The following is a 21,169-nucleotide window of genomic DNA, read 5'->3' as shown; positions in this document are numbered from 1 at the left end:
AGTCACTGGGTGGTCTTAAGACTCCTCTAACTCAGCTGTTGGTGCTGTTCAAGGCTGGCCATGGCCGGGCCGGGCTGGCTGGGGAGGGGAGGGGTTCTCAGCGGAACCCTGGGCACCATGACTGCTCTTGGATGTGCATCACCCTTGTGAGCTTTAGTTCAGTTTATTTTTAATCCTCCTCCAGCACTCCTTGAAGAAAAGAGGAACGCGCTCCTTGGGGAAGACGGACAAGAAGCCTTCGGTGCAGGTACTTCTGGTTAGCCTTCACCAGCCTCAGGCAGCATAACCCCAAGTGGCAGGTTTTAGTCTGAAGGCCCCCGGCTTAACTCCAAGTGGCCCAAGGAGTCCCCAGAGGTGTCCACCCCTCCCCTGTTTTTACTCCGTCCTCCCCTTATTCATTTTCTTAGCTTTGATGCCAGCTTTACTTCCCCAAACTACACCCTGAGCCCATGGTTCTCACATGCTCTGCTCTGTACAGTCCTGTCTGTAGCACAGGTCAGGCACAGAATACAGTTAGTCTCAAGTGGTTCTGGATGATCAGGGTGTCAGGCACTTTTTATATATTGTCTCCTTTAATTCTCTTCATGGTCTGTTGGGGGCGGTGTTATTGCCCCATTTTACAGATGAGAAGACTACAGTAGCAATGGTAGTAGTCGTAGCAGCAACAGTCACCCTGACACAATGTCGCTTACTCCAGGAAGCCCTCCTGGACTCCTCAGGCTATATGTGTGCCCCATTTGTGTGCTGCCATGTATGCCTCTCTGCCTCTCCTCTGGACCCCCAGCGCCTTGAGCGTCAAGACTGTGTTCCCAGCACCTAGTAGGTAGAGCTCCCCGAAACGGTGTGGCTGAGCCTCCCAACACTAACTTTCCTGGCTCCTGCCTGTCCCTGTTCCCCCTCCGGCCCCAGGAGGACAGCGCCGACCTGAAGTGCCAGCTGCATTTTGCAAAGGAAGAGTCGGCGCTCATGTGCAAGAAGCTCACCAAGCTGGCCAAGGAGAACGACGGCATGAAGGAGGAGCTGCTCAAATACCGCTCGCTCTACGGAGACCTGGACGGTGCCCTGTCGGCGGAGGAGCTGGCGGACGCCCCCCACTCGCGAGAGACGGAGCTCAAGGTGCATCTGAAGCTGGTGGAGGAGGAGGCCAACCTGCTGAGCCGCCGCATCGTGGAGCTGGAGGTGGAGAACCGCGGCCTGCGGGCCGAGATGGACGACATGAAGGATCACGGCGGCGGCGGCTGCGGGGGCCCCGAGGCCCGCCTGGCCTTCGCATTGGGCGGCGGCGAGTGCGGGGAGAGCCTGGCGGAGCTGCGGCGACACCTGCAGTTCGTGGAGGAGGAAGCCGAGCTGCTGCGGCGCTCCTCGGCCGAGCTGGAGGACCAGAACAAGCTGCTGCTGAGCGAGCTGGCCAAGTACCGCTCGGAGCACGAGCTGGACGTGACGCTGTCGGAGGACAGCTGCTCGGTGCTCAGCGAGCCCTCGCAGGAGGAGCTGGCGGCCGCCAAGCTGCAGATCGGCGAGCTCAGCGGCAAGGTCAAGAAGCTGCAGTATGAGAACCGCGTGCTCCTCTCCAACCTCCAGCGCTGTGACCTGGCCTCCTGCCAGAGCACGAGGCCCATGCTGGAGACCGACGCCGAGGCCGGCGACTCTGCCCAGTGCGTGCCTGCCGTCCTGGCCGAGGCCCCGGGGCCCGTGGCCGCGCGACTCTGCCGGACCCGGGAGGCTGAGGCCCTGCCAGGGCTGCGGGAGCAGGCTGTCCTGGTCAGCAAGGCTATTGACGTCCTGGTGGCCGACGCCAACGGCTTCTCGGCCGGCCTGCGCCCCTATCTGGACAACGAGTGCGCCGACTTCCGGCTGCACGAGGCCCCCGACAACAACAGCGAGGGCCCCAGGGACGCCAAGCTGATGCACGCCCTCCTGGTGCGGCTGAGCCTGCTCCAGCAGGAGCTCAACGCCTTCACGAGGAAGGCGGACTCGGTCCTCGGGGGCCCTGTCAAGGAGCCTCCAGAGCCCTTCTCCACACTGCCCGCCTTGAGCTCCCAGGGGCCCTCCAAGGAGATTCTTCTGGCCAAAGACCTTGGCTCAGACTTCCAGGTAAGAGATCCCAGTCAAGGGTCCTATTGCTTTTTTTTTTTTTTCTGGCTGCACCGTGCAGCAGGCAGCACTTCTCCGACCAGAGATCGAACCCACAACCCCTGCAATGCTGCTGCTGCTGCTAAGTCGCTTCAGTCATGTCCAACTCTGTGTGACCCCAGAGACGGCAGCCCACCAGGCTGCGCCATCCCTGGGATTCTCCAGGCAAGAACACTGGAGTGGGTTCCTCTGCAATGGATGCATGCAAAGTCTTAACCACTGGCTATGCTGTACTAAGTCACTTCAGTCATGCCCGACCCTGTGCGACCCCATGGACTATAGCCTGCCAGGTTCCTCTGTCCATGGGGATTCTCCAGGCAAGAATACTGGAGTGGGTTGCCATGCCCCTCCTCTAGGGCTTCTTCCCAACCCAGGGATCGAACTGGCCTCTCTTCAGTCTCCTGCATTGGCAGGCGGGTTCCTCACCACTAGCACCATCTGGGAAGCCCCTTAACCACTGGACCACCAGGGAAATCCCCTATTACTTTTTATATATGTGTGTGTATGTATACACACACATATATAAACCTTTTACTGAATCATATCATACAGAGAAGCACACAAAACACAAATGTGCAGCGTAATGGATTTTCCCAAAGTGAGCACACCCATGTCATCATCAAGATGACAGGAACCGCAGCAGCCCCTCCTCGGGTTCCCTTTTAGCCTCTATTCCCACTCCCAAGGGTAACCCCTCTCTCGATTCAGTTTTGTCTGTCTTTGAACTTTGCATAAATTGAATGACACAGAACACACTCACCTGTGCCTGACTTCTTTCACTCACCATTATGTTTGCTGTCTCAGGTAGAAGTAGTTCTGAGTGTTCTGACCGGATGTGACGTCATGGAGTGACTCTCCCACAGTTCCCTTAGTCATTCATCACTGATAGATACAGGCTTCTCTGTCCATGGGATTCTCCAGGCAAGAATACTGGAGTGGGTTGCCATGCCCTCCTCCAGGGGATCTTTCCCACCCAGGATAGAACCCAAGTCTCTTTTATCTCCTGCATTGGCAGGCGGGCTCTTTCCCACTAGTGCCACCTGGGAAGCCCCTAAGTCCTGACACAGTCAAATAAAGTTAATTCATTAAAAAAAACAACAACAACAGAAAACATTCATGGAGAAGTTGCAGTGCGCTAGCCGCCGGAGGTGAGTCCACCTAGGTCTCTCCCTTCGGGTGCCCTGTCAGAGGCCCCTACAGAGCCCGGGGCCTGGAGTGGGCGCTGTTTCCGGCACCCCACGTGCCCCTCCCCGGGGTCACCTTTAGTTTCTTCTGCTTGTGCCTCTAGGTGCAGCCTCCTGACCTCAGGGACCTGCCGGAATGGGAGCCTAGGATACGAGAGGCCTTCCGCACCGGCGACTTGGACTCCAAGTCCGACCCCAGCCGGAGCTTCAGGCCTTACCGAGCTGAAGACAATGATTCCTATGCCTCTGAGGTGGGCCTGGGCCCACACGAGCGGGGGCGAGGGGTAGGAGGAGAGTGGCTGAGGTGACTCAAGAACAGAATGACTTGTGGAGAATCTTAGCTGGTGTTGATATGGGTTCTGAGTGTTTCCTTTGGTTCCAAGCTTCCTGGCAACAAGGGCTGGAAGAGAAACAAGGAAGTTTGAGCCATTCTCAGGACCTGATGACAGGAAGTTTATAAACTCATCTGAGGAAGTTTTTTTTTTTTTTTTTAATTTATTTTTGGCTGCGCTGGATCTTCGTTGCTGCCGGCTTTCTCTCGTTGCAGCAAGCAGGGGCTTCTCTTCCTGGCAGTGCGCAGGCTTCTCTGTGCAGTGCCTTCTCTTGTTGCAGAGCACAAAGTCTAGGCTACGGACCTCAGAGCCCGGCCCCTCTGCATCGGGAGTGTAGAGTCTTAACCTCGGGACCACCTGGAAAGTCCCTCAAGTAATTTTCATAAGCTGAACACTCCTATGTAATCAGCAAGCAGATCAATGAATAGCCCATGACCTGTCCCTGGAAGCTTCCCTTCTAGTCCCCATTTAGTCACATCCTGACTTCTAACCAGATAGATTTGTTTTGCCTGTTTAGCTCCAAATCCTTATAAACAGAATTTCCCCTGAAAATGTAGAGTTTTATTGTCTTTTTGGTAGGAGTTTCTTACATTATAAACAGCAAATAACTATAACAGAATCCCTAAATAGCATAGCATAAAGATGGAAAAAGAAAATCAAGATCACAAGATTAACACATAGTTAACTACTGTGAATGTTTAGTTTGTTTAACTTGTTATTGAAATATAGCATAAAAACATACATATAGTAAAGGGCACTATCCTTTTTGTTTTTTTGGCCACACCTCTCAGCTTGTGGGATCTTAGTTCCCTGACCTGCACCTTTGGCAGTGAAAGCATGTTGTCCTAACCACTGGACAGCCAGGGAATGACCAAGGGTACTATCCTTAAGTGTACAGTTGAATGGATTTTTACATAAGTATAGACCCGTTAAACACATATGTTTGATCCCTGACTTACCTAAGCTGTTTGTAAATTGTTACAGTTATAAACAATGAGATGAACATTTTTGTGAATTCACTTAGTTTTCATAGTATATTATTTTCTTCAAATAAATTTTCGCCAGAAAGTGTCAAGTTAAAATTCTAATAATAGCTAGATTTGATGTGCACCGTTTCATTTCATCATCATGACAACCCACTGAAGTAGACACCTGCCATCATGCCTGGAGTATACATGAAGGATAGCTTGGGTCTGACTTCCTGCTGTCTCGCTCTCCTCTGACTGTCATCCTTCGACTGCAGTTTCTGTCCTCCTGCTCTCTCCCTGCTCCTCATCCATGTCCCTCATCTCGACCCCAGATCAAGGAGCTGCAGCTGGTGCTGGCCGAGGCCCACGACAGCCTCCGGGGCCTGCAAGAGCAGCTCTCCCAGGAGCGGCAGCTCCGGAAGGAGGAGGCCGAAAGCTTCAATCAGAAAATGGTGCAGGTGGGTGGGGTCCTATCCTGCACCTACTGCAGCCTCTCTTCCCTAAACTGAAGGCAGAAACCTTGGTGGTCCTTGGGTTTTTCAGAGCCAAGCATGTGAGGGGCAGCCTGTGTCTGCCCTGTGTGCTGCGCGGGTGCTTATGCATTAACTGTGCTGGGCTGGAATCCTGGGCTTGTCACGAACTGTCTGTGTGACCTGAGGCCCATCCTGTCTCCTCTTGAGGCCTCAGTGTCCTGTCTATGAAATATTGCCCCCCTCAGAGCTGAAGTTCTGTATTAGAAAGTCCACAGTCCTAGTTGGTAATCAAGATGGTAGTTCTGCTAGTAGAAATCATTTATGACGCCCTTACTGTATGTTAGAATTGCAATGCACTTTCCACACATCATGTCCTTTAATCCTCATGTTTTCCCCTGTGAAGTGTCCCCCTTTTACACCTAGAAAAACTGATGCCCAGAGGGCTGAAGTGCTTTGCCCAGGATTCTACTTGCAGGGCAAGGTGGGGCTGGGATTTTAATCCAGGTTATTGGCTCCCTCTGAGCCATGATACCTCATTGCTTCCTAGGGTATTAATGTCAGCCTTCCTCACCCCCAGCATGGCCTTTGCTTTGCACGTTGGGTCACCCCTCCCTGCCGTCATCACTCACCCTCCCAGGTGCCTCATTAAATGTGAGAGTCCACCTGAAACACTGGTGCTCGTATGGGCTCATCGTGAAAACGTGAAAGTGTTAGTCGCTCAGTCTTTTCTGACTCTTTGCCACCCCATGGACTGTAGCCTGCCAGGCTCCTCTGTCCATGGGATTCTTTAGGCAAGAATACTGGAGTGGGTAGTCTTTCCCTTCTCCAGGGGATCTTCCTGACCCAGGGATTGAACCTGGGTCTCCTGCACTGCAGGGAGATTCTTTATCATCTGAGCCACCAGGGAAGCCCACCTGGGCTCATTAGATAAAGCCAGTGTTTTTATAATCAGACAGAGCAGTTTCAGATCCCAGCGCTTTCACTGATTACTGTGATTGCTGCTGTTTTTATGAGTTTCCTTTCCCTGGAGTATGAACTGCTAGGGATAGAATCCCCAGCAGGGTCACCACTAGGCACCACATGCAATTTCTGCCTTTATCTGAGGCCTGGGATGGGATGAATCGGGGTCCCCGAGACAGCTGGGGCGCCTCATGCTCTGGTCCCTCTTGCAGCTGAAGGAGGACCAGCAGAGGGCGCTCCTGCGGCGCGAGTTTGAGCTCCAGAGTCTGAGCCTACAGCGGAGGCTGGAGCAGAAATTCTGGAGCCAGGAGAAGAACATGTTGGTGCAGGAGTCCCAGCAGTTCAAGCACAACTTCCTCCTGCTCTTCATGAAGCTCAGGTGGTTCCTCAAGCGCTGGCGGCAGGGCAAGGTTTTGCCCAGTGAGGGGGATGACTTCCTTGAGGTATGGTTCCCCTGGGACTGGGACTGGGGTGGGGGTTGGATGGAAGAGAGAGGAGGGGAAGGGGCACCCAGCTGGGTCAACACAACCCTCGGGCTCAAATCCGAGCCATCAGCTTGCAGCTTCCATCCCTGCATTCATTAACTCATTCAGCATCAGTTTGTTGACAGCCAGCTCTTCGCTGAGTGCTGTGGCAGTTGCTGGGGATACGTGGGGAAGACTTGGTCCCAGCCTCTCCAGGAGGAAATCTCCTTGGGGGCCAGTAGGTCTTTAACACCTCTCTGGTATTTGTTGGTTTCCCTTTTTAACAAGCCTGAGTCGTCAGCTGGCAACTGTATCTGGGTGAACTTAATGATCTAGTTTTGTTGCTTTTGCAGTATATGCAAATATGATATATATTAATGGTTTTTTTAATCTTTTAAGGTATAATTTATATACAGTAAAATGCACACATCTTACGTGTACAGCTGATGAAGTTTTATAGAATACACCCCACCGATACATAGTATAGCATCCCCCAGATTACAATGAGCACATTTCCAGTGCCCCAGAAGGTTCCCCAGTTCCCCAGGTGATATGCCCATCCCAGCAGTCAGCACTATTCTGGCTTCATAAACACCATAGGTTAATTTCACCTGTTCTGAAACTTCATATAAAGACTCTAGTCTTTTGTGTCTGGCTTTTGCTTAACAGGCATGCAGAATCCTCCTGGATCAGGGATCGAACCCATGTCTCCTGCATTGACAGGCAGATTCTTTACTACTGAGATAACAGGGAAGCCCCTATTTTATTTTTCATGTTTTCTTTGATAATGGTAATGGACAGTGACTTTCCATTTTTAGTAATAATATCAACTTCCTTTTTAATTTTAATTTTATTTAAAAAATATTTATTTATTTGGCTGAGCCGAATCTTAGTTGTGGCATGCAGTATCTTTAGTTGCAACATGTGGGATCTAATTCCCTGACCAGGGATCAAACCCAGGCCCCCTGCATTGAGAGCTTGAAGTCTTAGTCACTGGACCAACAGAGGAGTCGCTCACCTTCCTTTTTTACATTTATTTATTTATTTAACTAGAAAGAGTAGGTTGACTTAAAAGCATCAGTGATAGTACAGGTAGCATTTGGGTGTGGCAGGAAATAGGACAAGTGGGGCTTTGGGAGTGTGTGAAGGTTGGGAATGATTCATGTGGCCCGTTGGTCCCTCAGCCTGTGAAGGCTACAGGTTGACCTCAGATCCTTGACCTAGATCCTCATCCTCTGTCACAATCAGCCAGCGCGATCACGTTACTGGGAGAAGGGGAGAGGTAAGGATGTCATACCTGTCACATCCACCCGAATTGGCACTGCTCACCTGGCCTTTTGCGTACAGGTACCTCTGGTCTAGACCAGGCTTTGCCCTTCTCTCATTCAAGCTACTCATTCCACAGCCAATGGAGACTAGTGGCCATCCCAGTGTACCCCTCTCTGGGGTCCCCTAGAGTAGCCTGAATGTCCCAGTAGCAGGGGATGGTGGTCAGACCTGAATCTGTAGCAAGTGTTCCCTCCCCTTCCCCCAGCAGAGCTCATGATTCTTCTCACAGGCCACCCACTTACTCCTGAAGGGCCTCGAGAGAGCGCTGCTGACCAGCTTCAGTGGACATGCTCACTGCTGGCCTTGTCTGGGAGTGTCTGACCCAAAGGTGCCCCTATGAGAAGCACCTTGAAAGCCCAGCATGGCTGCCCCTTGAGCATCACTCTTTGTGACACCTGGGCACTACTATTTTGTTTTTAAATCTTATCCATGTATTTATTTATTGGAATATAATTGCTTTACCATATTGTATTAGTTTCTGCTTTACAACAACATGAATCCTGTTTACATATACATATCCCCTCTCCCTCTTGAGCCTCCCCCCACCCCTGGGTACTACTCTTTGACACCACTGTCTGCTTTAGGGCCACTCCACCTGTTTGGAAGTCCCACACAAGCCTCTGGATGAAGCCCAGTGTGGTTTGTTTTTTTAAATAATTTTTTAAATTTATTTTTTAAATTATAGTAAAATATATATAACATAAATTTTAACCATTTTTAAGTTTACAATTCAGTAGCATTAATTCACATTCTTGTGCAACCATCACCACCATCCAGAACTCTGTCTTACAAAACTGAAACTCTTACCCATGAACTCTCTATTCCTCCCTGCACCTGCCCCTGGCAACCACTACTCTACTCTCTGCTTGTATGAGTTTGTCAGATTCCACATGTAAGTGAGATCTTGTAGTATTTCTGTTTCCGTCTCTAGCTGATTTTACTTAGCATAATGTCTTCCAGGTTCATCCATATTATCACAAATAGTAGGATTTCCTTCTTTTATAAGACTGAGTAATATTTCCTTGTGTGCATATGTCATATTTGCTTTACCCTTTCATTCATAGACAGACACTCAGGTTGTCTCTGTATCTTGGCTATTGTGAATAATGCCACAGTGAACACAGAGAGATCCACATTTCATTTCCTTTGGATATATACCCACAAGTGGGATTGCTAGATCATATAGGAGTTCTATTTTAAAATTTTGGGGAAACCTCTATACTGTTTTCCATAGCTGAAGCCCATTTTTGGTAGCTAGGGAAGATGTTTTGCCCCCAAAATGAATTGTCTACAGGCCATATAGCCTGTATTTTAAATCAGTTTGTTGCAAGCAAATTCTCCATATTTGGTGAAAATCTTTCTAGCCATTTCAATGTACTGGGATAACAGAGAAACAGAAACTTACTTTAGGAGAAAAATAAGGTATAAGCATAGAAAATGAAATGATATACCTATAATAAATAGAAACATACTAACTGAAATAGACATAAATAAGTAAAAAATAAGTGTAGGGGCTTCCGTGGTGGTTCAGAGAGTAAAGAATCTGCTTGCAATGCAGGAGACCCGAGTTCAGTCCTTGGGTCAGGAAGATCACCTAGAAGGGAATAGCTAGAAATAGACATAATTAATAAGAAATAAGCACAACCACCCATACTGTAAAATATATGTATATCTGCACACATATAAAATATGATATAAAGCCCAGTGTATAAAAATATGTATATACAAATGCATAATAAAATACATATAACTATAAAATAAGGGGTTTCCAGGTGGCTCAGTTCATGAAAAATCCACCTGCCAACGCAGGAGGTGCAAGAGACTCGGGTTCCAACACTGGATTGGGAAGATCCTCTGGAGGAGGAAATGACAACCCACTCCAGTATTCTTAGAAAATTCCATGGACAGAGGAGCCTAATGAGCTACAGCGCATGGGGTTGCAAAGAGTTGGACACAACTGAGCATGCACGCACTCAGATGCATGGGCCCAGGGCCCAGGAATACAAATAGCAAATGATGTATATTCATACTTTTAAAGAATATATATGTCCACATATGCAGAATTAAAACTGGGTATGTGAATGATAACCCTCATATATTGACTATTTATAGTGTCCCGGGTACTGTGTTAAATGCTCTCAGTGGATAATTGCATTTCACTTTTACGCATACCCTATGATTTGGAAACAAGTACTACCCCCATTCTAGTACAGATAAAGATCTTTGATTCCTTGTCCTCAGTTCTGAAATCCAGAAATTCTAAGAACTGTTTTGTTGAGTCTAACTCAGATGGAAAAATTTGACCTGATATTCATTTGGCAGCAAAACCTCTATTTATCCATTTCATTAGTATTCACATGTTTGAAGAGGAAACAACTGGTGTTGGTGAGCACAGGGTGTTACTCCAGATGGGGCTGTTATATAATATGCAGTGTGGGTACCATATTATCTTCCTACATCCCAATTCATTCTGAATTCCAAGCACACCTGGCATTAAAGAATTTCAGAGAAAGAATTGTGCACCTGTGTATACAGATAATGAAGTCTGTATGTTGGACTTCCCTGGTGATCCAGTGGTTAGGTCCACCTGCCAATGCAGAGGACATGGGATCCCTGGTCCCGGAAGATTCCACATGCCACGGGGCAGCTAAGCCCGTGCACCACAACTACTGAGGCTCACACACCCTAGAGCCTAGGCTCCTCAACAAGAGAAGCCATTGCAGGGAGGAACCCAGGCACTGCAACTAGAGAAAGCTGACATGTAGCCACAAAGACTCAGCATGGCCAAAAATAAAATAAGTAATTTTTTTTAAAGTTTGTATGTTTAGATACTGGTGACCAAGGATGGAACTGGGTGTTTACTCACATAGGCCCTTCTACTCGCACATACTTCCCAGTGCCTGCCCTGACCCCGGAAGCTTCTTTTGGTTTTTAGGACACCGTATTCTCTTGGCTTTCCTTCCACCTCACTGGTTGCTCCTTCTCAGTCTCCTTTTGGCTGGACCCTCCTTTTCTCCCTGAACTGACCCCTTAACGTCAAAGTCACCAGGGTTTATAGCCCTCAGGCCACATCTCTCCTTTTGACCTTTGCCTACTGCCTTAGAAAGCTTGTCCAGGCACTTGGCTTCCATGGCCTTTCCTGCACATTGTGAATCTAGCTGGAATCTACAGAATCTGCCCCGGCTGCACTGCCCAGCCCTGTCACCACCCCCATCTGAACCATCATCACTTTTTGCCTGGATTATCACTGCAGCCTCCTACCTGGTCTTCCTGTCGTTGCCCTTGCACCTTTCCACTGAGCATCTTTTATTCAAAATAGGCAGGTACCAGGCTGCGTGTACTCCACGTGGATGGTGCCCCCTGGTGCTGTGGAGCTCTGTTTCTACCCTATAAAGTATCCCAACACAGCAGCCAGAGTGATCTCACAAAATTGGAAGTCAGGTCACTGTCACTCCTAAGCACAGCCCTCCTCTGGCTCCCACGTCACCCAGAGTGGAAGCGAAGTCCCTCCAACACCTGCCAACCTGCCCTGGGCCCTGTACCTCTCACTTCCTTCCTGGCTCTCTTGCTCTTCCTCAGACACACATGTCCCCACCTCAGGGCCTTTGCATTTGCTGTGGTCGTTCCCTGGAATTCTCAACCTGCAGGTCTTCACATGACTTACTCTTTTACTTCCTTCAGAACTTTGCCCAAATACTGCCTCCTCCCTGAGGCCTTCCTTGACCACCCAGTGCAGCACATCCTAGCTCCTTTCACAGTTCTCCTCTTCATAGCACTTATTATGATGGAACATTTCATATACTTAATGACATTTCATGTATTTCACATATCTGTTTGTTTTATTGCTCCTGGAATGGAGGCTCGAGGGGACCAGGGTTTTTCATCTGTCTTGCTCACTGACATATCCCCAGCTTTGAACAAGGACCTGGGGCATGGCAGGATTTCAATTAATATCTGTCAAATAAGGGACTTCCTTGGTGGTCCAGTGGTTAAAACTTCATGCTGTCAATACGGGGGGCACAGGTTTGATCCTGGATCAGAGAACTAAGATCCTACGTGCTGTGAGGCACAGCTTAAAAAAAAAAAATTGTTGAATGAATGAATTAATGAATAGTAAATAGCACCCTATTCTTCTCCTTCTTTGCCTTCTTGAACTAGCCCTGGTCTCCTGGGCTGACTCTGGACTCCTGTCCAGAATCAATTAATAGCAACCCCTGCCCCCAGGAAGGGCCACGTCTGTCTACCCAAACCTCTGGTTGCCCTTTTCTATAGTTAAGAGGGTGCCCTGTGGCCCTTTTAATCCAATCACTGTGCCTCCTTTGGCAACAGAGCTATTTCTGAGTAGTTCTCAGGGATGTCTCATGGTCCTTGAGGCAGAAGAGATGGTTGTGGGGTAGGGGGGAGGGTCAGAAGGACCTGACTCTAGCTATGCTCCTTGGCCTGGAGGGTGCCTAGGAGTAAAAGTTAAAATTTGGGAAATCAATGCCTAGCTGGGGTGCCTTTGGTCCATAAATCCTCATACATGCTTCCTGCCTGTCTATTCAGCCCCCTTTTTTTCTGAGTCACTAGCCTGTATCCTCTCCCCCTGAAGGTCAGACCCCCAGGCATGACGCCCTGCCATCCCCTGATCAGTGTTCTTTTAAAAAATAGGTAAATAGCATGAAGGAGCTGTACCTGCTAATGGAGGAAGAGGAATTGAATGCTCAGCATTCTGATAACAAGACCTGCACAGGGGACAGCTGGACCCAAAACACGGTGAATTCTCAGCCCATTTCCAGTCCTGTCCTGTCCATTTGTTCCTTTGTCTGTTTAGTGATCATGTCTTGCTGCTTTCTCTGACTGCAGTCCTGCACCAGGGACTAGAGCTGCAGAGGGTCACTGCCCCAGATGCTCAGCACTGTGGGGTACATAAGTCATTCCAGGGCAGTGACAGAGGGTCAGATGATGGACTGTGGGGTCATGGGTAAGAGAGCAGTTAATTCTGTTCAGAGTGTAGGGGATGGTATTACAGAGAAGGGGTTTTAGGTGGTGGGTTTTGAAGGATGAATAGGAGCTTCCCTAATAAAGAATGAGGGAAAGGCCATTCTGTACCAAAAGAAGTATGTATGCAGAGGTACGGCAAGGTTTTCTGAGACTGACTGCAGCTTGGGATGTACGTAGTGAGGTTAAGGACAGCAGGCTGGAGTGAGTTGTGTGAAGAAAGACCTTGTGGCCTAGGATCAGGAACTTTCAAATCAAGGCAGGGGGTAGTGGAGCAGTGGGGTCAGGCTCCCAGGGGTACCCACACTGAGCTGGGTTATAGGTGGGAAACAGTTCATGTGCCCAGGAGAGAAGATTAGGCCCAAGGCAGATAGTCAGGTAGGCTCCAGGGCTCAGACTGCTCATCTAGGCCCTGGTGGGTCAGAGAATGCAGTTGCTGAGCAGGGAGAAAGACCCAGGCCTAGATGCTGCAGAGCCTCAGAGAAGCCAGGGCCCAGCTTAGCTTTAGGCTGAATAGTTGCTGTAACTACAGAATTTTGTGTTTATGTGAAGCTGGGGCATGTGTCAGCCTTGGAGGGGGCCTGGGCTGGGCTTGTTATGCCTGTTTTATGAAGAGGTGACCCAGAGCAGTCGTGGGACTTGTCTAAGGCCTGCTCGAGTCCCAGACTGAACTCTGGATGAGTTCCCAGTCCAGCCTCTCCTCTTTGCCGCTCTGAAAACTCCTGACTGAGACTTTGCCCCCCATCTGCAGCCCAATGAGTACATCAAGACACTGGCTGACATGAAGGTGACACTGAAGGAGCTATGCTGGCTTCTCCGGGATGAACGCCGTGGTCTGACTGAGCTTCAGCAACAGTTTGCCAAGGCCAAGGCCACCTGGGAAACGGAGCGGGCGGAGCTCAAGAGCCATGCTGCCCTGGTGAGTCTCTCACCAGTCAGAGACATCCCTCTCCTCGTTCCTGTCTCTGCCAAGGTCTCAGCTGTCAGACTGGGAAACAGGATGGCCAAGCCACGCTCCTAGAAGCATAGGAATCACTTTACTTACTTTGCGGCCCAGAGAAGGCAGGAGCCTTGACTAGATCACACAGCAAGGATACCAGAAGCAGTGGGGACTGGGGGGTCTCTAGGCTAGGAAAGGCAGGTGAAGGGTTGGCAGAGGAGCCTGGGGGCATCGCGGGCACCTTTCCCACACCACAGGCTCACAGGTGAGGCCAGAACACTTAAATGCCTGTGTGCACCTGATGGCATTCTTCATCCTCACACCCAGACTTCTGTGGCCTGCTGTCCTGTAAAGTCCCCTTAACTATCTGCTGCCTGGCCCTGTTTTGCTCCCTCCCCCCACAGTGAGGGACTCCCCTCCCTACAACCCAAATAATTCAAAGGACCCTTCGCAAGGAGCCCTGGGTATTTAGTCTCTGCTGTGTGCCTGGCAGTAGTGCCCCCCACTCTGGTCTGAGAAGTGCGAGGGTGGGCTTCCTCCCACTGAGGGCTCTCACCACCCCATCCCTCCCCCACGGCCCAGCTTCCTCCCCCCTGCCCCTGCCGCAGGCTGCCTTCCCAGGCCTCATGGGCCCCTTGGAGGTGGGTACACCGATTATCTTTGTTGGGCAAAGGACAAGACAGGCACAGAGGAGTTCAGTTTCTTCTCCAAGATCACCCAGCTAGTAAACGGCAGACCTGATCCTCACTCCCCAAACCTTAGCCCTCCTGGCTTCTCATGACCGTGATCCCCCCTTCTTCCCAATACTCAAATTTCTGCTTCCCGGTGCTGCCATTCTGTCCTCCCAACCTTCCCTGCAGAACTCACAGCTCTCCTCCCACCTGCACTTTCCACAGTGTCCACTGTTCACACTGCTCCCGCAACCCCAGCCATTCCAGGTGCCCCTTCCCCTTGGGAATCTGACAACAGCCTGGGGTGTGGGGTGCCTATAGATGGCATCTTTACCTCTTGTGCCCCCCTCTCCCGAGCTTGGGACCAGGAAAGCCATTACTCTTGAACGATTCCTGCACACATTTTTTTATGTTTAGACTTCGCGTATCTCCCACTAACTGTAAACCCTGGTAAGTGTTGATGAAATATCATGAGAAGCAATAACTAGGAACCTCTGCCATTTTGTAGCTATGTGACCTGGGAAAAGTAACCTCTCTGAACCTCTTCCTCCTTGGTAAAAATATCAAAAATGGTAGTTATCTTGCTGAGTTTTCTCGAGGATACAGATAATGCCTGAAAAGCCCTTAGCACGGAGCTTGGTGTGTAGAAACTGCCACACAAGCCTTGATTGTGAGAAGAGACTAGCTCTAACTGAGGAGGTCAGCGATGGCTCCTGGGGGAGGGGGTCCTCGGCGGAGGGGCCCCTCCTGCCTTTGCCTACCCTCTGTTGGCGCCCGGGAGGGAAGTCACGGGAGGGGGACGGCAAGGGGCCTCCCAGGGCCAGCCACCCAGTTGCTCTTCCTTCCCCAGATGGAGCTGAAGGCCGGGAAGGGGGCTGGGGACCGGGCGGGGCCTGAGTGGAAGGCAGCCCTGCAGAGGGAGCGCGAGGAGCAGCAGCGCCTCCTGGCCGAGTCCTACAGCGCGGTCCTGGAGCTGACGCGGCAGCTGCAGATCGGAGAGCGCAACTGGGCGCAGGAGAAGCTGCAGCTGCTGGAGCGGCTCCAGGGCGAGAAGCAGCAGGTGGAGCAGCAGCTAAAGGAGCTGCAGAGTCGCCTGAGCCAGGTGAGGCCTGTCCCAGCCCCAGCCGCCTTGAGCCACAAGCGAGGCGTTGCTGTGGGCACAGACCAGAGGGAGGACTCCTTCACGTAGCGCTGGATCCGTGTGCGCAGAGGCTGCAGTAGGGACCGAGTCTTCCTCTCTGCTGGTCTCACAGGCTTGCTTTCCTGTGTTTTATTCCAAAGCAAGCTGTCCTCCAATGTGGCCTCTTTGAATTTTGTGTTCACATCCTCACAGCTTAGCCTTTGCAATGGGAAGAGAGTTTTCTTTTTTCACACGGCTCTGATCAGCTAGATATGAGTCATATGCCCACATCTAGACCCTACCAAATCTCTTGAACCAAGAGGGAAGAACCAAGGCTGGTTCCTCATGAAAATTAGGGTTCTCTGACCAAAAGGGGGAAATAGGAAAATCAGTCATTGACTGTAGCCCCACTACAGTTAACATGTGCCTAGCTTATCAAGCTCTGTGACTTTATCCTTTGTTTATTATTTCAGTTGTATAAATCAGGAGTTCATCTTTATATAAGACTCAAATACTGCAAAAGCATACTTCAACCCACTCCCTCCCTTTCTTGCTGTTTACATTCACATTCAGAGATTTTTTTTTTATCATTAATTGAATCGTAATATGTATATTATTTACATTTTGCCTCTTTCATAGACAGCTGTTCACAACAGAGTGCAGAGGCATGCCATTCAGTTTAATTGCTGCTTAGCATACCTAGTATGGAGACACCACTTTAATGTTATTCAGCTGCTGCTTAGCTGATGTAGCTGTTCCAGGAACTGCAGCATGAATTAACATAGTAATAACAACTATTACTGTATTTGAGATAATGACACTTATGAGGACGCCTATAAGTGGTTGGTTTCATGATCATTTGCCAAACCCACTTTGTTGGCTCAGAGCTGCTGTCCATTTGGAAGGTGGCTCTGAGCCCATGATCTGGCTCATCTGGACCACAGAGTGGAGCCTGGGGAATGGCACTGCACAAAACAGGACCCTCCTCCCCAGCTTTGCCTGTATGTAACCACCTTCTTTATTCTTGTCCAGCTGCAGAAAGCTGCTGACCCCTGGGTCCTAAAGCACTCAGATCTGGAGAAGCAGGATAACAGCTGGAAAGAGGTGAGAGAGGCAACAGGCTCCTAGTTATACTGCAAAGTCCCTCACTTGGGGGAAATGTGACCAGGAGGATGCTAATCCTGTCCCATAGATCATATACCCTCACCCGCTTGGGCTCCTCAATCCTGAGGTCTCTACTTCATGATTCCAGCCTTAAGACCTGTGAATGTCCCCTCCTTGCCAGCTCCATCCTTCCATGCCTGGGGAGAAAGGTTAGGTGTCTCTCTTGTTTTAATTATGCCTTTCTCAAAAACAGGGACTCCAAAAGAGCTTTGTGATCCTGGGCAAGTCACAGTTGCCTCACTGGTAAAATAAAAATCATATTCCCTGTGTTAGCCCAGCCCAGGTGTGGAGGTTAATCAGGGAAGTTTGCTCCTGAACCTCAGGTGCACTGTCCATAGAGCAGCACACTGAGTAATGAAACAGTGACCATACAAGCCCTTGCTCATGACAGCCTGAGGATGTGGTGAATTAGATTTGGTTGCAAGCAGCAAAAGCCAATTCTGGGGGACTGAAGTAGGAGAGGATTTCATTAGGGGCTCAAGAGGGTTGGTGATGCCAGGTCAGAAAACTGATGCAAATCTTGGGACTTGTTCTGGAACCAGGGTGGGGCAAACCCCAAACAAGACCTCAGATCACTGCTTTCACCTTCAACTGAGCAGTGGCTACTGGTTGCTTTGTTGGCTGCCATTACATTCACAGTAAGTTCTAAATAGACTCTCTTGGGTTCACTCTTGGACCGTGGATTGGCCAAGCTTGGATCACATACCTATGAGGGGCGGGGTTAGATGCACTGTAGGTAGAAACTGACCAATGGGCTTCTAGGTCGGTGCTGACAATACTCCTGCTCTACAGGAGGAGACTCGAGAGCTTGGGCCCGCTCCCACACTGTGGCCAGACTGACCCTTTCCTGTCTCTCTTCCATGACAGACCCGCAGTGAAAAGATCCACGACAAAGAAGCTGTTTCTGAAGCTGAGCTTGGGGGAACCGGCTTAAAGAGGTGCTGGCAGCCCTGTCCCGAGCCCCACCCCTGCCCTAGCCCCCCACCCTGCGGTCCACCCTGCCACTTTGCCTTTCTTCTCTGCTCCACGTGCCCAGCACTGCACCTCCACTGAATTGAGAGAACACGGGGATATGTTTTTTGTGGAACCCCAGCCACTTAGGAGCTGGGAACCTTTGGGTGATAGCAATTCTAGCCTGCGATTTTTTTTTTTTTATTCTAGTCACGGAAAATGGGCCCCAGCGTATCCTAGCTGAGAAAGAAACCCCAAGCTCCTCTTGGGGTTCCTCCTGTCTCTGGAGTTTGGAGAGTCCTGCTGGACCTCTATTCCTGGTGGTACTGAGCATCATCCTCTGGGCCCAGCCCTGTGCTATAGCCAGGGAACCCCTGGGGCTCTCAGGACCATGTTTCCACCATTAAGAAACCCTTGAAGAAAGTTGGGGTAACAGAACCCCACAGGGGCCACGTGAGCAGCCCAAAGCCAAGTGGGCCCCAGGGAGGAGGGTGGCTCTGGAGTTGTGATGTGAGATTTGAATTTCAGCAATGCAAGTTCTAGCTCTGTGCCCTGGTGCTGTATTTCCCACCTCTTCCTATAGGGTAACAGGAGCTGCCCCCTAGACTTGTCCAAGGACTGAATGGTCTGACATGTGCAATGCTGTCATGTATGCCTGGCACTTACAGTCATCAGACAGCACGCATACCAGGTCTGGGTCAGAGATTAAATGGTGTCCTAGATCGTGTTATTATTTGTTGTTAGTTACTCAGTCGTGACTGTTTGCGATCGCATGGACTATAGCCTGCCAGGCTCCTCTGGCCATGGAATTCCTCAGGCAAGAATACTGGAGTGGGTTGCCATTCCCTTCCCAATCCAGGGATCGAACCTAGGTCTCCTGCATTGCAGGCAGATTATTTACCATTTGAGCCACCTGGGAAGTCCTAGATTGGGCTCCCCCAAAAGTAAGGCTTCAGGCAAGGATTTGAGTGTAAACGGAACATTTGGGAGGGGATTCCAGGAAAAGTCTGGAAGTGAGACAGGAAAGGGAACGCACCGTAAAGGAGGTGTTATCAACCAGGTTACACGTGGGCAGCTGGAGCTATTTCACAGCATTGCTGGGAGCCAGAGTGGAGCATGAGTTCTCCCACCTAAGGGTACCTGGGGACTGGTACCAAACCACCAAACCCCACCCATGGTTTGTTGATGGCTATGTCTATAAATCATGTGAAATTTTTAGTTTCCGCTCAACGGTAAAGAATCTGCCTGCAATGCAAGATATGTGGGTTCTACCCCCAGGTCTGGAAGATCTGGAGAAGGAAATGGTAACCCACTCCAGTATGCTTGCCTGGGAAACCCCATGGACAGAGGAGCCTGGTGGGCTACAGACCATGGGGGTCACAAAAGAGTTGGACGTGACTTTAGCAACTAAACAACTGGGTGGAAGCCAAGTATGCTCCTGCAGACAGAAAAAAAGCCCTCAGGTGAAGAATGGCAGGTGCTCCGAGCGTGCAGTGTTCCACGTGTAGGTGTGCGTGTGGAGGAGGCGAAGGGCAGGGCACCAACAGCATCTTTCTCAAGAGATGAGCAGGACCCTTGTTGTCCCGGCTCCCGTGAAGTGCAGGGACCAGCCAGAGTGCTCGCTCCGCATAAGGCATCTACTAATTCAGCCGTTCCTTTTCTGCTCTTCCCAGGACCAAATCTGTTTCCTCCATGTCGGAGTTTGAGAGTTTGCTGGACTGTTCCCCGTACCTCGCCGGGGAAGCCTCCCGGGGCAAAAAGCTACCCAACAGCCCTGCCTTTGCCTTCGTGGGCACCCAGCCAGTGGACCCGGAAAAGGGTGCCCCCGAACAGCCAGGGCTGTCGCCCCGTGACTGCAACCGCCTGGGTGCCCTGGGCTGCCCGGAGCCAGCGGGGAGGCAGATGCAACGCAGCTACACGGCACCCGACAAGACAGGCATCCGCGTGTACTACAGCCCCCCGGTGGCCCGGCGCCTGGGCGTCCCCGTGGTCCATGACAGGGAGGGGAAGATCATCATCGAGCCGGGCTTCCTCTTCACCACAGCCAAGCCCAAAGAGTCGGCCGAGGCAGACGGGTTGGCCGAGAGCTCCTACAGCCGATGGCTCTGCAACTTCTCCCGGCAGCGCCTGGACGGGGGCTCCGGGGGCGGCCCCTCGGCGGCGGGGCCTGGCTTCCCGGCAGCCCTGCACGACTTCGAGATGTCAGGGAACATGAGCGACGACATGAAGGAGATCACCAACTGCGTGCGCCAGGCCATGCGTTCGGGCTCGCTGGAGCGGAAGGTGAAGAGCACGTCCAGCCAGACGGTGGGCATGGCCAGCGTGGGCACGCAGACCATCCGCACGGTCAGCGTGGGCCTGCAGACCGACCCGCCCCGCGGCAGCCTTCACGGCAAGAGCTGGTCGCCGCGTGGCTCCTCGCTCGTGTCCGTGCGCAGCAAGCAAATCTCATCTTCCCTGGACAAGGTGCACGCGCGCATTGAGCGGCCCTGCTGCTCACCCAAGTACGGCTCGCCCAAGCTTCAGAGGCGCTCTGTGTCCAAGCTGGACGGGGCCAAGGACCGCAGCCTGTGGAACCTGCACCAGGGCAAGCAGAACGGCTCGGCCTGGGCCCGCTCCACCACCACGCGGGACAGCCCCGTGCTGAGGAACATCAACGACGGGCTGTCCAGCCTCTTCAGCGTGGTGGAGCACTCAGGGAGCACGGAGTCGGTCTGGAAACTTGGCATGTCCGAGGCCCGGGCCAAGCCCGAACCGCCCAAGTACGGCATCGTGCAGGAGTTCTTCCGCAACGTGTGCGGCCGGGCGCCGAGCCCCACGGCGTCCGCGGCTGGGGAGGAGGGCGCCAAGAAGCCGGAGCCCCTCTCCCCCGCCAGCTACCATCAGCCCGAGGGCATGGCCAGGATCCTGAACAAGAAGGTGGGCAAGTTGGGCGGCAGTGAGGAGGCCAGGCTCTCCGTGCTCCCCCAGGTGGGGAAGGATGGTATCACTCGAGATGGAGATGGAGCCACCGTCCTTCCCAATGAGGTAGGTGGGTTGGGCGGGGTGCCCTTTTTCTTTTGAGCTGAGATTGGTTTATAAGGTCCCAACTCTTTGGTTTTCAAACTCAGGCCTGTGGTTTGTGTGTTTCAGTAAGTCCGTGTGCTGGTCTGGGATGGGGGTTGGAAGGCCTCCTTCCTGGAACAACAGACCTGATGGACACACGGTCTGATTACTAGATGCCTGAGCATGGCTTATCCATGCACACCCCCAGAGACTGCCAGCATCCCCTCCGAGCAAGAAGCATGGGCACTGCTCTCCCATCACCCAGCAATGTGCCCGCTCCCTTGATTCTTGAGAGCCAGTCGTGGACCTCTCTGTGTTCAGTGGTGTCACCTTAGTACCCTGAGAGGATTTACTCCGTGAAAAGTGGAATTGCTGAAAATCAGCGCTTCTCCTCTCAGTCCTGGGAAGCCAGTCTTTAAACATGTCCTGGCACACCATTGCCCCCACCCCACCAA

General features: G+C 51.3%; 1 protein-coding gene across 2 annotated transcripts in view; it reads left to right on the top strand.

Annotated features, from left to right (window-relative positions):
- Positions 1-21,169, top strand: part of MTCL2 (microtubule crosslinking factor 2) — a 74,737-nt gene that overhangs the window by 42,006 nt on the left and 11,562 nt on the right. The window contains exons 4-14 of one of the 2 annotated variants that reach the window (XM_070472592.1): positions 185-247; positions 910-2,094; positions 3,422-3,568; positions 4,893-5,075; positions 6,263-6,493; positions 12,494-12,598; positions 13,575-13,742; positions 15,285-15,536; positions 16,587-16,658; positions 17,586-17,656; positions 19,343-20,696. In XM_070472592.1, coding sequence (XP_070328693.1) covers positions 185-247; positions 910-2,094; positions 3,422-3,568; positions 4,893-5,075; positions 6,263-6,493; positions 12,494-12,598; positions 13,575-13,742; positions 15,285-15,536; positions 16,587-16,658; positions 17,586-17,656; positions 19,343-20,696 — 3,831 coding nt within the window. The remainder of the gene's footprint in view (positions 1-184; positions 248-909; positions 2,095-3,421; positions 3,569-4,892; positions 5,076-6,262; positions 6,494-12,493; positions 12,599-13,574; positions 13,743-15,284; positions 15,537-16,586; positions 16,659-17,585; positions 17,657-19,342; positions 20,697-21,169) is intronic. The other variant, XM_070472593.1, reaches the window with a different exon arrangement.

This window comes from Odocoileus virginianus, chromosome 9, assembly GCF_023699985.2.
Source record: "Odocoileus virginianus isolate 20LAN1187 ecotype Illinois chromosome 9, Ovbor_1.2, whole genome shotgun sequence".
Taxonomy (NCBI): Eukaryota; Metazoa; Chordata; class Mammalia; order Artiodactyla; family Cervidae; genus Odocoileus; species Odocoileus virginianus.
Note: the sequence above shows the minus strand (reverse complement) of the source record. Positions and strands in the feature narration are given on the sequence as shown.